The sequence below is a fragment of the Sceloporus undulatus genome, chromosome 5 (assembly GCF_019175285.1).
Source record: "Sceloporus undulatus isolate JIND9_A2432 ecotype Alabama chromosome 5, SceUnd_v1.1, whole genome shotgun sequence".
In the NCBI taxonomy this organism is placed as follows: Eukaryota; Metazoa; Chordata; class Lepidosauria; order Squamata; family Phrynosomatidae; genus Sceloporus; species Sceloporus undulatus.
The window spans coordinates 149,458,181-149,473,107 of record NC_056526.1 but is presented as its reverse complement, the minus strand read 5'-3'; the positions used below and the strand labels follow the sequence as shown (position 1 = coordinate 149,473,107).

General features: G+C 37.6%; 1 protein-coding gene across 7 annotated transcripts in view; it reads right to left on the bottom strand.

The window, feature by feature from the left end:
• The window catches only part of INPP4B (inositol polyphosphate-4-phosphatase type II B), a 345,664-nt gene that overhangs the window by 98,988 nt on the left and 231,749 nt on the right, over positions 1–14,927 (bottom strand). For all 7 annotated transcript variants that reach the window (XM_042470361.1, XM_042470360.1, XM_042470357.1 and 4 more), the window contains 2 exons: positions 10,929–11,076; positions 835–965 (listed from right to left, as the gene is read on the bottom strand). In XM_042470361.1, the coding sequence (XP_042326295.1) occupies positions 835–965; positions 10,929–11,076 (279 nt within the window). The remainder of the gene's footprint in view (positions 1–834; positions 966–10,928; positions 11,077–14,927) is intronic.

Genomic DNA, 14,927 nt, shown 5'->3' with positions numbered 1-14,927 from the left:
GTTGTAGTCCCAAAGGTACTGCATCCAAACTCTAGAGCAGATTATAACATTTTATCTCCTTAGAATAGTTTGAAACAGTTGTTGTTGTTGTTGTTGTTTTAAAAAAAGGTTTGCCTAGGTCTTAAAGAAAGATGTGAGCTGATTCACAGGAGGCACTACATAGCAACAGCCAAAAATGCTGTCTCTGTATGTCACATCTTCACATCTAACAAAGACAATGGCTATCAGCAGCTATTGAAGGCACTTCCTCTTTTCAGAAAATGAAAGTGAGAACAGGAAAAGTGGTAGGATGACACAAATGCCAATCCCACATATTAATGGACTATCACAGAACCAAATCAGAAGGCAGAAAGAAAATGTCACTGTTGAGCAATATCCTTCATCCTAGGTAGTTATATGAACAAGCAGAGAACACAAGCTCATCCATAATTCATAAAAAGTTCTAGAACATCTGCAAATGAGAGATAAAATGATCTGCTTTCAATGTCTTGGGAATGACTTTTAGGAATGAAAAAGTGAGTGATCCACAGTTTATCTGAATGTTAAGAGAGAAAAGTGAATGACTTCTTGTTTATTTCAGTGTAATACTCTGGAACTTGGGAGATCCTGCACTCAAATGCATTATGGAATCCTTAGTTCACCCACTCCTTTCTTCTTGCATTAAGGGAGGAAGGGGAAAGTGCTGTGAGTGGATGCATTTCCAAGGTCTACTCCTGATAGAGGTTTGAGCAGTACAGCATAGATCAGCTGAATTGGGTCTATTCCACACTTTTACACACAATGAAAATGCAATTAAACATTATTTCAGTTTTTGAGCAAGAATCTTTTTCATACCTGTATGCTTCCCAAGTTCTGCAAGCATATTTTGATAAAGAGTCAGCATCTGATCACAGTGTGCAATGACACTTTTACGCATATTGTCCCAATGTGGAGCAAGTTCCCCAAGTTCTTTAAGCTCCTGATTCCTACAGAAAAAGAAGAAAAAACCTAACCATCCAACTGTATGAAAATGTTAACACTAAAGGAAACAGCCCTATGGCTAAGCAATATCTTATAATCTTTATTAATATGCATAACACTGCTACCCAGTAGCATTATAATGATGGCCATGCTTCACATGCAAGAACTCCCGGGCTCAATTTCTAGGTACCACTTGCCAAGACTCTGCTTCAAATCTCCAGGTGTATGAAATTCTGGACAAAATTTTACACTCTAGTTAATGTTTATGTCTTATCACAAGTTATGAACAAAACTCGTGGGGTGTCTAACAAGCTTCTTTGTTCTTTGGCCCAATTCCTGTCCAATTGTTGATACAATGCAAGGGTAGAGAAACATTGGCCCTCCATATAACTCTCACAGTTCCTAAGCTATGCTGAGTAAAAATTCTGTGTGTTAAGGTCCAAAATTTCTGGAGGGCCAATGGTTTTCTATCCCTGCCAGAGCATACTGTGGCCAGGGAAGCTTCTTATTAAGTGTTTGCTCTGGTATGTTTTTGATAATCTTATATTTTTAACTTAGTATTTTTAAGGATTTTATATTTTTTTGCTTGTTATATTAATGTGGTATTTTAATTGTTTTAAAATGTATTGTTTTGTTGCTGCTGCTGTTATTTTTAAGCATCTTTTATGAACCACCTTGGATCTAATTTGGGAGAAAGGTCCCCTATTAAATAAATAAGTAGCTAGCATGGGCAAAGTGTCTAGATAACTTTCTGCAATCTGGTAACTTCCACATGTTTTATTACAACTCCCATCAACTTCTCCCAGTATACAGAATGGCCATGGTGGCTGGAGATGACAGTAGTTGTAGTCCAATACATCTGGAAGGCACAAAGCTGAAATGGCTAGGTGAGACTTTAGTTGCTAGGGAACCCATTATATTTATTTAATTGTAAAAGTGCTTTATCCATGGCACTAGAGACATGTGTTCAGATTTTTCATTTTTAAAAATCAGCTAAGGAGAAAAAAAATCATTTTTTTCTCTTAACATAAGGTATCAGAATGTATTAATCTACTGTTTAATCTTCACCATAGCAAATGCATCAGTTAAGTGAAAATATCAGTGTCATAAAAAAACCTGAGATTACAAAAGGAAATCCATCACTATGTCACCAGCTTTCCTGTTTATTTCTTTGGAGGCCAAAGTGATTGAAGCAGAATTTGTGTCAGTATTGTCTGAAAACACATGACAATTTTTACTGCTTAAGCTGACAGAGTTTTGCAACCCTGCATATAGATACAACCATAGAGCACCCTCTTGTCCAATTGTATCAGATAAATTTCATTTGTTCATACTTGATGACATTTAGAGCAGAACATGCTGGAGTATGTCTACTAGAACCTTGTCTATCAGATCTGGTAAAAGCTCTCAAGAATGGGGTCACTGGAGGATCTTGAACTGACTACAGTGAATTCTAATCCATCCTCAAATTAATAAGTCATTCTACTTTTTAAAAAACAGTTATGGGACTACAGCAGCCTTTTCTCTGTCCCCTTATATTGTTTAATTTTCCTTTCCTAAATTACAAGGTTAAGGGTCTACTAGCATAATCGCAAGACTGAAGTACATTATTGGGATCTATTTCAATATGGAGCCCAGATGGAGATGCATGTAGCCATGGTCACTTTGATCAATATCAGAAAATACATATTTCAGAAAAAAATACATCATATCACAGAGGAGAAACACAAAAGACATTTAGGAAATATGTGAGAAGAGAAACAGAGCGATGCAAGCCTGTTGATTCTCTGGACTATCTTGGCAGGTGATCATACCATAAACCACAGTCTCTTTCTGGATGGGATAGAAGATATCTGTTTCATGCTGTCAGTTTTCTACTTGTTCCACTGGTAACTAGGCTCCCTAGTACCAAGGCTCCAAACTTGGTGCATGGATAGCACAATTCTTCTGGCTAGAAGCTTTTGCAGAGGGCCATCTTGTCTCCTGACACCCACCCATTCAGGTGATCTGGGAATATGTAGCATAGTACCACCGATATGCTGATAACTAGCAATTTATTTGGGTTTTTTACGCCCTTTTTTCTTATGGTACCAGTGAGGTTTATGAAATGTAATAAATTATAACATTAAAAAGACACATCAAATTACTGCCAACCCTATAAAAAGGGGTAAGTAAATATATGAAATAGACACCTAGACTCTTCAGTTTCATAAATGAATCTAAAAGGCTGGACAAATAAAAAAGGTTTGGCCTGATATTGAAAAGAATGTAATGTCAGTGTTAACTGCACTGCATAGGAAGATATTCCATAATTGGTGTGGCACCACAAGAGGGAAACAAACTATGTTTTTCTTATTATCACCAGGTACTTGACAAAAACAACAATCCGCTGGAGAATTGAAGAGTTGGGCACACTGAAACTATGAGAGACTTTTTTCATGTTAAGTTCATTTTCTTGCCACAAACCGTGTCAGGAAGTTACTATTCTTTTAAATGTGTTTGTATCAAACAAAATCAAATGACCATCTGTCCCACTACTCTAGTTAGCAGTTGTAGTAAAGAAAAAGAGTCTCATTCTTTCAAATTGCAGACATAAGACTGTACCTAGGAAATTATAGAAGCAAAGGATATTCTTTATTACTATGCAGTGGAAAATACTGTTAGTTAACTCAAGTGACTCACTGGTGCTAGATAATCTCAAAACCCAAAGCTAAACAATCCAAATCTTGTTCTGCTGGAAAAGAAACAGAGTGTATGGACATCTGCTACAGCACAAACACAATTTTTTTTTAGTTCTAGAAGTAATTTTATGTTCTTTGTGTTAATCCTAAAATACCTAGCATCTGTCTCTCACACTGAATCCTACAGATAAGTTTTATAAGAAACTCACAACTAACAGTTTTATATGAAACTTGTAAGTTTCTCAGAAGAACCATTTTAAAGGTTAACCTTAAATCATGAACAGGTGGCTAAATCTTGCATAAAACAGGGAAAAAATCCTTTGTATGAGAGCTAAACCCTTCTTTAAACACAGATGCATTGCATGCTGTTCTCATTAACTTCTACTGGGAATCATTTACATATTTCTGAAGGCAAGTGACAGCTCTCAATATCTTCTTAAAACAACCCCTCTATGATCACTTTACTAGATTTATATCTTTGGCTTTACCTACTGTTTGGCTGACATATCCCAGTAGGGTAGGATGAGCATTTATGCATAAAGCATATATGCTTCTCTCATGAACAAATATTAAAGGATGTTGTGAAATAAAGGAATAGAATAAATAGAACAGAGCACTCCTATCTAAATAGACTGAGCATTTCATCCCAAAGTTACTTTGCTATGGAAAGTAATTTGCAATTTTATTTCATATTAATAAAATCACTAGCTGTTTGTATAAATTTATAAGTTCTTAATCTCTCCTTTGTAGCTTTTTGAAGGCAATTCATTAAATTATAAATGGAAATACCTTATTATCAGACATGATAACCAACATATTGTAACTATAGTGTCTTTAATAATGTTTAATGATAGTGTACCTTTGCTATGGTAGCCAGAGTGATCACTGAACTATGGCTCAGGAGACCACAGTTCAAACCTCAGCTTGGCCATGGAAACCTGCTGGGTGACTTTGGCAAGTCACACTCTCTCAGCCTCAGAGGAAAGGAAAGACAAACCTCTTATCAACAAATCTTGCCAGGAAAATCACATGATAGGTTTGCCTTAGGGTCACCATAAGCTGAAAACAATTTGAAGGCAGATACAACAGCAGCAGCAGCAGCAACAACAATTCTATATTGCCAACTGTTTTAACATTAGCCTGCCTCACCAGCTATGCTGGCATGGTGGGGAAAAAAAGCATATATTTATATGTTTTACCAAAATGGAAATCATAAGAAAAATAGAGGCTGTTGAAAGAAAACAATCACCACCTGATACATTTTTGAGGAAGCTTTTAAATGGTCTCTAGAAGATTCAAATTGTTTTTATTTACTTCTGCAAAGCTTACTTGATCTTATTGATTTCATGTGCACACAATGTTAGTTGTGAATTAAAAATTTTGCTGAAACAAGTTAACTGTTTGTGGTATAGTAAACTATCTTTATTCTTTTCATGTTTTCTGTACCTTTGGTACCAAAGCTTCTATTAAAGAAGTAAAGCCTAGGAACACATTTCATTTGTTAACTGAAGTATACTTGTAATCTGTAATGTTTTTCTCTTAATAACATGCTATTCATTTAAGTATAGCCTGTGGCTTCTTTTTTTCACTTGTTACCTTATGTGAAATTCCTGTTTCATGTGAGCAAAAATAAACCAGAAAATTCAAGTTTCAACATTTGAAATAAGTACTTGAAATCTGATTTGCTGGAGAAATGTAATTTAAGTACCCAAATGCTTTCATTATGTACATTTGTTTAACATTCAACCACACTGGCAAAGCTTCAGGCCACCTATTACTTTTAAATATCTGAATTTAACTCTGTATAACTTCACTGAAATAAATGGTAGCATAAGCAACATTACTGAGGCTAGTAAAAATACATGGTCTTGTGTAGTCTTGATATCCCAGAGCCTTCAAGCAGACTTATGCTGTTGCCAGATCTGGAAACATTAGGATCTCTTTGCATGCTTTCTGCCATGGTACAACAGGGAGCCCCACAAAAGTGGGACCATGCTATAACTCTGTCCCTCAGGGTTAGTTTACATGTAGGTGTATTATGTGAATTGCTGTGGATTTTCACACATTCACATCAACAGTTCACTTCTTGTGTAAATTCACATCTATTTGCCCTCCCTCTGATGAAAATGCACAGCCATGAAAATCCATGCAAATCCATGTGAAGTGGCCAGCCGGCCACACATTCAATTATGGGTTGCCATATTCATGGATACTTCAGTAAAAACTTCAATTGCTTTTTCTGCAGAGTTTATGGAATTTTTCGCTCCTCCCTTCCTGTAAAAATCCTCAATTCATCCAAATTGCCAGATCACAGCCCATTAGGATAGAATGAAGTATGATTTAATTGTGTAGACAAGCCCTCAGACAACTGCAGCTTCAAATTAAATAATAATAATAATAATAATAATAATAATAATAATAATAATTTTATTGATATTTTCCTGCCTCTCCCTGCGGATTGAGGCAGGATTACAGTCAAATTATGCAGTTCAACAACAATAATTCTAGTAACAGTATTTAAAATCACAGTATAAAAACCACATACTATCTAAAAACAGTTAATACAATATAAAATTTCGTTACATCCTGAGGTATATTCCTATTCGAGAGATAGAATTTTTCATCAGATCTATAAAAGATCACGAGGGTATGCTTGCCAAAAGAGGTAAGTTTTCAGCGCCTTCTTAAAGGCATCTAAGGTAGGAGTGAGTCGGAGCTCTTCTGGAAGGTTATTCCAAAGCGTAGGGGCCATTGCCGAATATGCTCTTTGGTGAGTAGTTGATAATCTCACTTTATGATGATCAAGTAAGTTCTTCCTACTTGTTTTGAGGGCGGATTATGTTGGGAGAGGCGTTCCCTCAAGTAACTCAGGCCCAAGCCATGTAGGGCATTAAAGGTAATGACCAACACTTTGTATTGGGCCCAGAAGCTGTTTGGCAGCCATTGTAAAGATTTTAGTACAGGTGTTATGTGGTCTGACCTTGAGGTCCCAGTGACTATTCTGGCTGCTGCGTTTTGGACTAGTTGAAGCTTCCGAACTTGGTACAAAGGTAGCCCTATGTAGAGCGCGTTACAGAAATCTAAGCGAGAGATTACCAGTGCATGTATTACAGTTTCAAGGTCCTTTCGGTCCAGGTATGGACACAGTTGGTGTATCAGCTGAAGCTGTTACCAAGCCAGTGGCACCAAGCTGGTACCACTCCTGGCCATCACATCTACTTTAGATGATAACTGTAGAGATGAATCCAGGAGTACTCCCAAACTGTGAACTTTGTCCTTTAGGGGAAGTGTGACCCTGTCCAGGACTGGATGACAAATCTCTCTGCCTGGACTTGGGGTATCTATCACGTGTACCTCTGTTTTCTCTGGATTCAGCCTGAGTTTGTTTTCCCTCATCCAGCCCATTACTGACTTCAGGCAGGCATCTAGAGGAGAGGTCCCTTCCTTAGTCACTGTATCAGTCGGAGGCATGGAGAGGTAGATCTGGATGTCATCAGCATATTGATAACACCGTGCTCCATGTTTCCGGATGATCTGTCCCAGCGGCTTCATGTAAATGTTAAATAGCATGGACAGGATGGTGCCCTGAGGGACACCAGATGTCAGCTCTCTTTTATGAGAGCAGTTGTCCCCCAGCCTCACCATCTGGAACCTTCCTAAGAGTGCCCCCGATATCTAACTCTCTCAGGCGTTCCAGAAGGATACCATGGTTGATGGTATCAAAGACCGCTGAGATGTCCAAGAGCACCAACAGGGTCACACTTCCCCTGTCAATGCCCAGACGGAGATCATCAACCAAGGCGACCATGGCCGTCTCAACTCTGTATCCCGTCCTAAAGCCAGTTTGAACATCTAAAACATCTAGAAAACATACATCATAACCAGAAGTGAAGCATTTTATCTTAAAGATCTCCTATAAGAGGTCAGATGGATAAGCCCATACATGTACATGTACTTATGTATCAAATATCTGAACTTCCTCTCAATATAACACCTGAGGTTGCCCAAAACACAGATTATAATGAAACCAATCAGAGCAGTAAAAAAATTTAAATTATTATTATCATTATCATATATTTACATTTGCAAAAGTTAAAACACACACATGCACACATATGACAAATGTTAAAAATATAATTAAATTATCAATAAAATTAGTTTCTTCAAAACAAACTATGAAATGGAATATCAACAAAGATAAACAACATAGCACGTGAAACACTCTTTCCCTCTGAGTAGTCAGCCTTCAAAGGCCTGCTGAAACAAAAAAGTCTTCACCTGCTTACAAAAAGATAGCACACAATAGCAAATAAAAGGGCAAAACAACTAAATAAACAATCCTGTTTAAAACACACCAATTTAAAGCAGTTTACAACATAGCAATCAGGATAAATGTGCAATCTACTGACTAAAAACAATTGTGCTGGTTAAGTATGTCTACCATTTAGTGAATGAAAATAGTACTGAAAGATTCAAACACAAAAATTCAATTTAACCCCACTATGATTTAAAGTGATTTGCTGATTGCTTTATATGTGGTTTGCTCTCACTGGAAATGGTTTCAGACCTGACTGCAATTGGTCTAACTTGTTTTGAAGTGAGACAAATGAAAAAAAAAATGCTCTTTTCAAACATTGGTTTTCTGGTGGTTCTTTTGGAAAAAATTGATTCAGAAGAGTGTTCAACAAGTGTGAACGATGGATCTGATTCAAAGGCATGGAGGCAGGTGAAACCCTACCAGGGCCAAAGTGCAGTGGGAGGAGAAGCCTCTGAGGTGGAGAAGAAGCAGCTGGAGAGAGGAAGGGGAAAAGGGAACTCCCAAGCCCTGGCCCCAGAACCCTACAGGAAAGGGACTGGAAGTCACCCTGGGATGACTGCACTTCAGCTGACCCTGCTCCTCCTCAGAGCACCTCACCCATGGGAGCCTTTCTCCAGCTTTGCCTTCAAAGGGAAAAGAGAAAAGGACTGAGATACCAGGCACACTTTCCTTGCTTCCACCCATTTGCAATCTTTGAGTCTCCCTCTTTGAAGGGACCACCAGCAGCAGCCCTAGACCCCCAGCCTCTTCCTGTGAGACCCCCAAGGCACTGAGAGAGGGAGATGAGGAAGAACGCATGCTTCGGTACATTCTGACTGCTTTTGTCTCCCCAAACTATGAGGAAGGGGGCCAGGTATGTATTGTGTGTGTGTGTGGGGGGGGAGCTGAATGGGGTCTGCTTTTTGGCAGTCTGGGGCTTAGTGGTTCTCACACCAGAGAACCACAGGTCCTCCTTTTCCAGGACACAGTCCTCCCTTTCAGCCTATTGTCCAAAAGCATCCTCCATTTTGAAGCATGGGTTTCTAGGGACTCATTCCCACTAGTGGGAACGACATGGGATAAGGAAATAATTTGTTTCCATGGTGGAAACTACGCATCAGCCTGAATCAAAGCTGCGACCTGGTGTCAATGCAAATCACAAACCGGTTTAAATGCAAGTGGGAACGAACCATTTAACCGGGGTTATTTTAAAAGCTAAACAAACCCAACATGATACATTAATGGGCCCCTTAGTATGCAGACTAGAGGCCAAAACACACTGCAGAAATAAACCAGTTTGAGACCACTTTAACAGCCTTTGCTCAGTGCTAGGGAATTCTGGGAACTGTAGTTTGTTGTGGCACCAGACCTCTCTGACAAAAATGGCTAAATGTCTCACAAAACTACAGTTCCCAGAATGTTCTAGCATTGAACCAGGGCAGTTAAAGTGGTCTCAAACTGCATTATTTCTGCAGTGTGTTTTGGCTCTAGGTTCCAGGTGTCCTGGTCATGGATCCAGGACTATGGCTCTAAAGAGAGAAATGAACATCTTCTTTTAATATCCATAAGCTGCTACAAAGAAAGACATATAGTAAAACTGCAGAACTCATAGCAACTGATAAAGTATAATAGACCACAGAGCTGCTACTTACAATCCATTTTAAGTTGCCATATATCCAACACTTTTAGTTTTGATTTTAGTTTGGCAATTCCCCATTCACTTTAACTTGGAAATATATGGACAGTCAATATATTATGATAACTCTGGGCTACTATAAATTCTGAAATGGTTAAGGGAAAGGACCCACTACAAGCACAAAGGTAGCATTTTTTAAAAAAAAAAGTGGAAATCAAATCAAATCAATGAACACTCTAGTATTAGAATTAGTCAGTGAATATCCTAAAAACTAGATTCTAGATGGGCATTGGCCACCAAGCACTTAAGGTGCAATTCAGTTTAACATAACAAATCATCTTTGAAAATGTTAGATTTGTATTTACATATTTACAGTTTGTTGGCTCACATTAACTTACATACTTTGTATATTCTTAGGCCTTCTTGACATAAAACACCTGAATAAACATGAATGCAGAGTTGGGTTCCATGGTTATATGTAAAGCCATAATGGCTGAGCAGCTGTGAGTAGGGATTAAAACCTAAAACCTCAAGAGGTTATTTCATATTGTACAACAATAATACAGTGGTTCCATTTTAACTGACCTATGGAATCCTGGATCTGTAGTTTAGAAAGCATTATTTAGAATTCTCAGCCAGAGACCTCTAGCATTTTACCATACTATAAATCCTGGGGTTTCATAGGATGCAGCCATGACAGTTAAAGTGGAATCATGGTGTTAGTATTTTGCAAGGTGAAAAGGCCCCAGGTCTCCATAGTGAACTGATCACTGGGAACTCTTGGCTCTGAAATACTTTAGATGCTGGACATTTACCACTCCCCAAGGATGATTATTGGGCACTCCTTGGACAGCAGTGTGGTGTAGTGGGTAGAGTGCTGGACTAAGAACTGAAAGATCTACATTCTAGTCTTTATTGACATGAAACATACTGTGTGTTTGGGCCACTTTTTCTCTTTGTCTCCCTGTTTTAATCTGATTCACCTCACAGAGTAGTTGTGAGGATAAAGTGGGGAGGAGGAATGCCACTTTGAATTTACTTGTCAGAAAGACAGCATATCCCTGTATGAAATAAGTAAAAGCAAATGAAGGACTATAAAAGACTTTCTGTTTTAATGGGGACAACATGGTCTTGCTGGTGTCTCTGTGTATTCCTTTCCTCTGATTCCTGGCTCAGCTCCTGGTTTCCTGCTCATCTCTGAGAGCTGATTGTGGCTTAGCCCTGACTTAAGCAGGTAGAGCAAGCAGCTGCTCTAAATTGCTATCAATGATGGAGTTTCAGTCAACTTCTGTTATAAATGTCATAAAGACAGTTTTCTAGTTTACTTTTACTTTTTTTACACTATTTCCCTTACCTTCTCATATCTTCCTTTATGTGAAGGCTGATGAGTTCCTTGGGAATATGAAAAGAGAGAGTGCTTTCAGACATCTGTTCTCGTACACACATCCACTTGTTGTCAGATGTGGGGAATCTATACAACTTACAGATTGGATTTCTTAACACTGAAAAAGGGAAAAAGAATGATGGCATTGCTTAATTAAGGCCTGTATTTTTGTTCAAAAACTATCTTAACGGTTCATTACCCAAGCCATTTATCTCTTTCTTTGTCTACCTGTTTCAAAAGCTGAAGTCCCCAAATAAATTTACCCTGCCTTTAATTTATTATTTGTATTTCACTAAATTAAAGACAGAGCCCCTTAGGTTATGCTTCCCAAACAGAAGACAATTAAATGCTACTTAGTACAGTAAATGCTGGATTTATCGTTTTAGTTTCAATAAGATTAAAAGCTCCAACAACTGGCATAGATTCCTAAGATAAAAGTAAACTTAGCTGGGAAACAAACACTGGAATATCAGCAAACAGCTGGTACCATTATGACCATGTATTAAGTATGGAAACCTTTTTCTCATTCTTCATCCAGGTGACAGCAAAGCTAGGCATAATGGATTCACATGGACACTTGTTTAAAGAACTCAAATATAATTGTTACTTTGTATATGCATTTTAAATTTCTGTATAACAAACCATTAGGATCAAGAGGTTAATTTCTGTATTAAATGGTAAAAAAAACCCCAGCCCTCACTTTGTCATGTTTTCTTGTACACAGCGTAATAATATGGAACAGTAATAAGACTTCTGAAAGATGTTGGAAGATAATGAACAGGTGATAGCACCAGTAAGCTTTCATACTGAAATGTTTTGCTGCCTAGGAGCCATCTTGGGCATGACCAAATTTACTCCCCAATCAATCAATTCTGGAAAATATAATGAGCTTGATATAATCAGACAGCTTTGAATCTACATTGTTAGTAAAAGGGGAAAAAATTCTATCTCAACAGATGAAATGTACTTCAATACAAAATAAAAATGGTCAAGAAAGACAAGAGTAACACCAGGACTCATAGCAAAAATAGTCAATCTGATGGCCTCTGACAGCTGCCCTAATCCAGCATGACCAGTCAGTGGTCAAGGAGTATGGGAGTAGTAATCCAGAAGAATTTGCTTATGGAACTGGCTACTGTCATATGTAGGATATTGCAGTAAACAATATTTTGAAGCAATTTGTTTAAATGTTACCTATTGTTATGATACAAGTTTAAAGAATTTACCATTAGCAAGCAAATATAAACAACTTGAGTAGACCCATTGAATTAAGGGGACTTTCATAAATGCTGATATACCAATTTCCCATTACTAATAGGTCAACTGTATTTGAACTTAACAGCTGAATTTTATTAAAAAAAACAACACCAAACCAAACTAAACCCCAGTACATGGAGCATCATAACTACAATAAACTGCAGCATTCTATGCTTTATATAGGATCCCTGAATTTAGGGGAGATGGACAAATTTTACCCTTATTCTGTATTCATTTCATTTTTAAATTTTAATATTACAATGGCTGCGAAAAATCTCTTTACATTTTTTTTTAACTTACTCAAGTTCTCTATGAGCTTTAACACACTAGCGGGCAAACAGGATTTAAATGAGAGTTAAACTAGAGAAAACCCAGAAATGTTGTATGATAAACTTCAGGCATTTCCTAGTTTTCTCTAGTTTAACTCTCATTTAAATCCCATTTGCCCGCTAGTGTGATAAAGCTCTATGACCCGAAACAGATGGGCAAGTAGAATGGAAGGGAGACCACTCTTGCATCATTTGTGCAGGGACCATGACATAATGGATTTGCACATGTCTGGTCCCAATCTGGGCTGCCGCCACAGTCCCAAACCAGGCTGCTGGAAGGAATGGATTCTATCTGATCCTTCTTGGCCCGGTTCTTCACAAGCGATGCAGCCTTGGCATGGCTTTAGGCTGCATTTGGGGCATGTGTCATATAAACAGCATACCCCCAATGTATCATGAACCTACATCATTTTGCCCATGTGTTTCGGACCTATGCCATGCACTGATTCTTTTCAAGGCGCATACAGTCAAACCCTGTAAAAGATTTCCTGCTGTAGTATTTCAGTTTTTAAAAGACCTTGGAAAAATATTTTATTATACTGTGAATCCAATGCAGTATTAATCCAATGAATACTGTTCTGAAACCTGAAAAAGATCTTCATTTTAACAGGATATCAGGATATAGATCTAGTAACTTATATCAGCATTACTCATTCTCTTGGGATGTAATACTTCATTTCTGCTATCCACCCACTCATTGATCCATGAAACACATTCAGCAAAAAAATATGAATAATGATTTGTGCATACACTTAAATACTAGTACATACAGAAGATTAAACTTCTGAAAAGAGAAGAATGATTTTTCTTGCATCAGGGTTGTAACAAGTCCGATAAGAGGGATGTATTTTTTTTTTAAAAAGGAGCAATGAAAACAGCAGTTTTGGAGAAAGGAACAATATTCTCAAAGGGCCCCCATTTCCTTTGACCTGGTCATAAGCCTTCCTGGAATCCTCTCTTTTTTATTCTATTTTTAAAAAGTTACATTCACAAAAGAAATATTAATTTATTGTAAAGATTCTAAACTGATGTAAAACTAGATGTAAATGCCAAAATGTCTTAGAAAAAAATGGAATAGTGATAAGCATCTATGAGATTAGCTGTTCATATTTTATTCCTACTCATCCTATATGTCTTTGATAATGCACTTGTGGCTTGTGCTCTGTATATGAAGAGGAATACTCAGTAATAATGCCAGTGGCCTTCTAGCTGTGTAGAGACTTTATGATTGACAAGGGAAATTTTCCAACTTGTTCCATAATCACAAAAAATGCAATTATCAGGTCAAGATACAGATCCAAATCCAATGTTGAATTAGTGAAGTGGAACATTCTTTTTCTTTCTTACCCCTTTCAACCTGCTGGGAAAACCCAAAACATCCTCTAGTGCATTTCCTTCTGAAACAGATCTAGAAGGAATGGGGGTGGGCAGTAGAGAGGATGCTCTCTTCCCAATTTTGTCAGTGGAAACTGTTCCATCACAAGAACAATGCCACTGTATCCTGGATCTCCCACTCTCCTTCTCCTGCTTTTATCAACTGCAGTGGTTCCCAAACACTGGTTCTCCAGATATTTTGGATTTCAACTCCAAGAATTCCAAACTGCTGACCAAACAAAAGTTTGGAAACCACTGATCTATCATGTCTAACCACCAGCACCTCTGAGGGAATGTATAAAATCATTTGAGATAGGAGTATAAATACAACAATTTACTGCATGTGTTAGGAATGTATCTTTAGCTATTTCATCCTCAGATATGAGGACAAATAATTTCTACAGTTTCTCCTTACAGCAGGACAGAAGAACTAATATTTCTATACTTTTCATCCAGTATTTACACATCCCGTAATATTTGGGAAAATACCTGTGCAGAGATGCACATTATTTTTGGGGTGTGTGTGTGTTAGTGGTTTGCAGGAAAATCATGGGATGTGTGGGTGTGGGTGTGTACAAAAAGCTGTTTCTAGAAATGTGGGGGTTTTGTGCCAAAAAAACCAACCCTTGGCTTTGGCACAAAAAACAAAAACAAAAAACCAACATATATTTTTTGCAAAAAAAAACAAGCCAAACAAAAACAAAACTGTTTCTGGAAACCGTGTCCTCTTTTTGTGCAAGACCCCACTCTATATATATATATAGAAACACTCTATCTATATATATATAGACACACTCTCACACACACAACTCCGCTTGCATTTCTACACAGAATTATTTCAAAAACACTTCAAGACATGTGATCTGCACAAAATTCTTACTTTGTTATTTCTTTTCTGGTTTTATGAGGATAGGAAATGAGCAATGTAAATATTCTTTCTATCCCTGGTATGTATTTCCATTCCTAATATCTAACTATTGCAGTTCAACACTAATTACAATTGCTATTA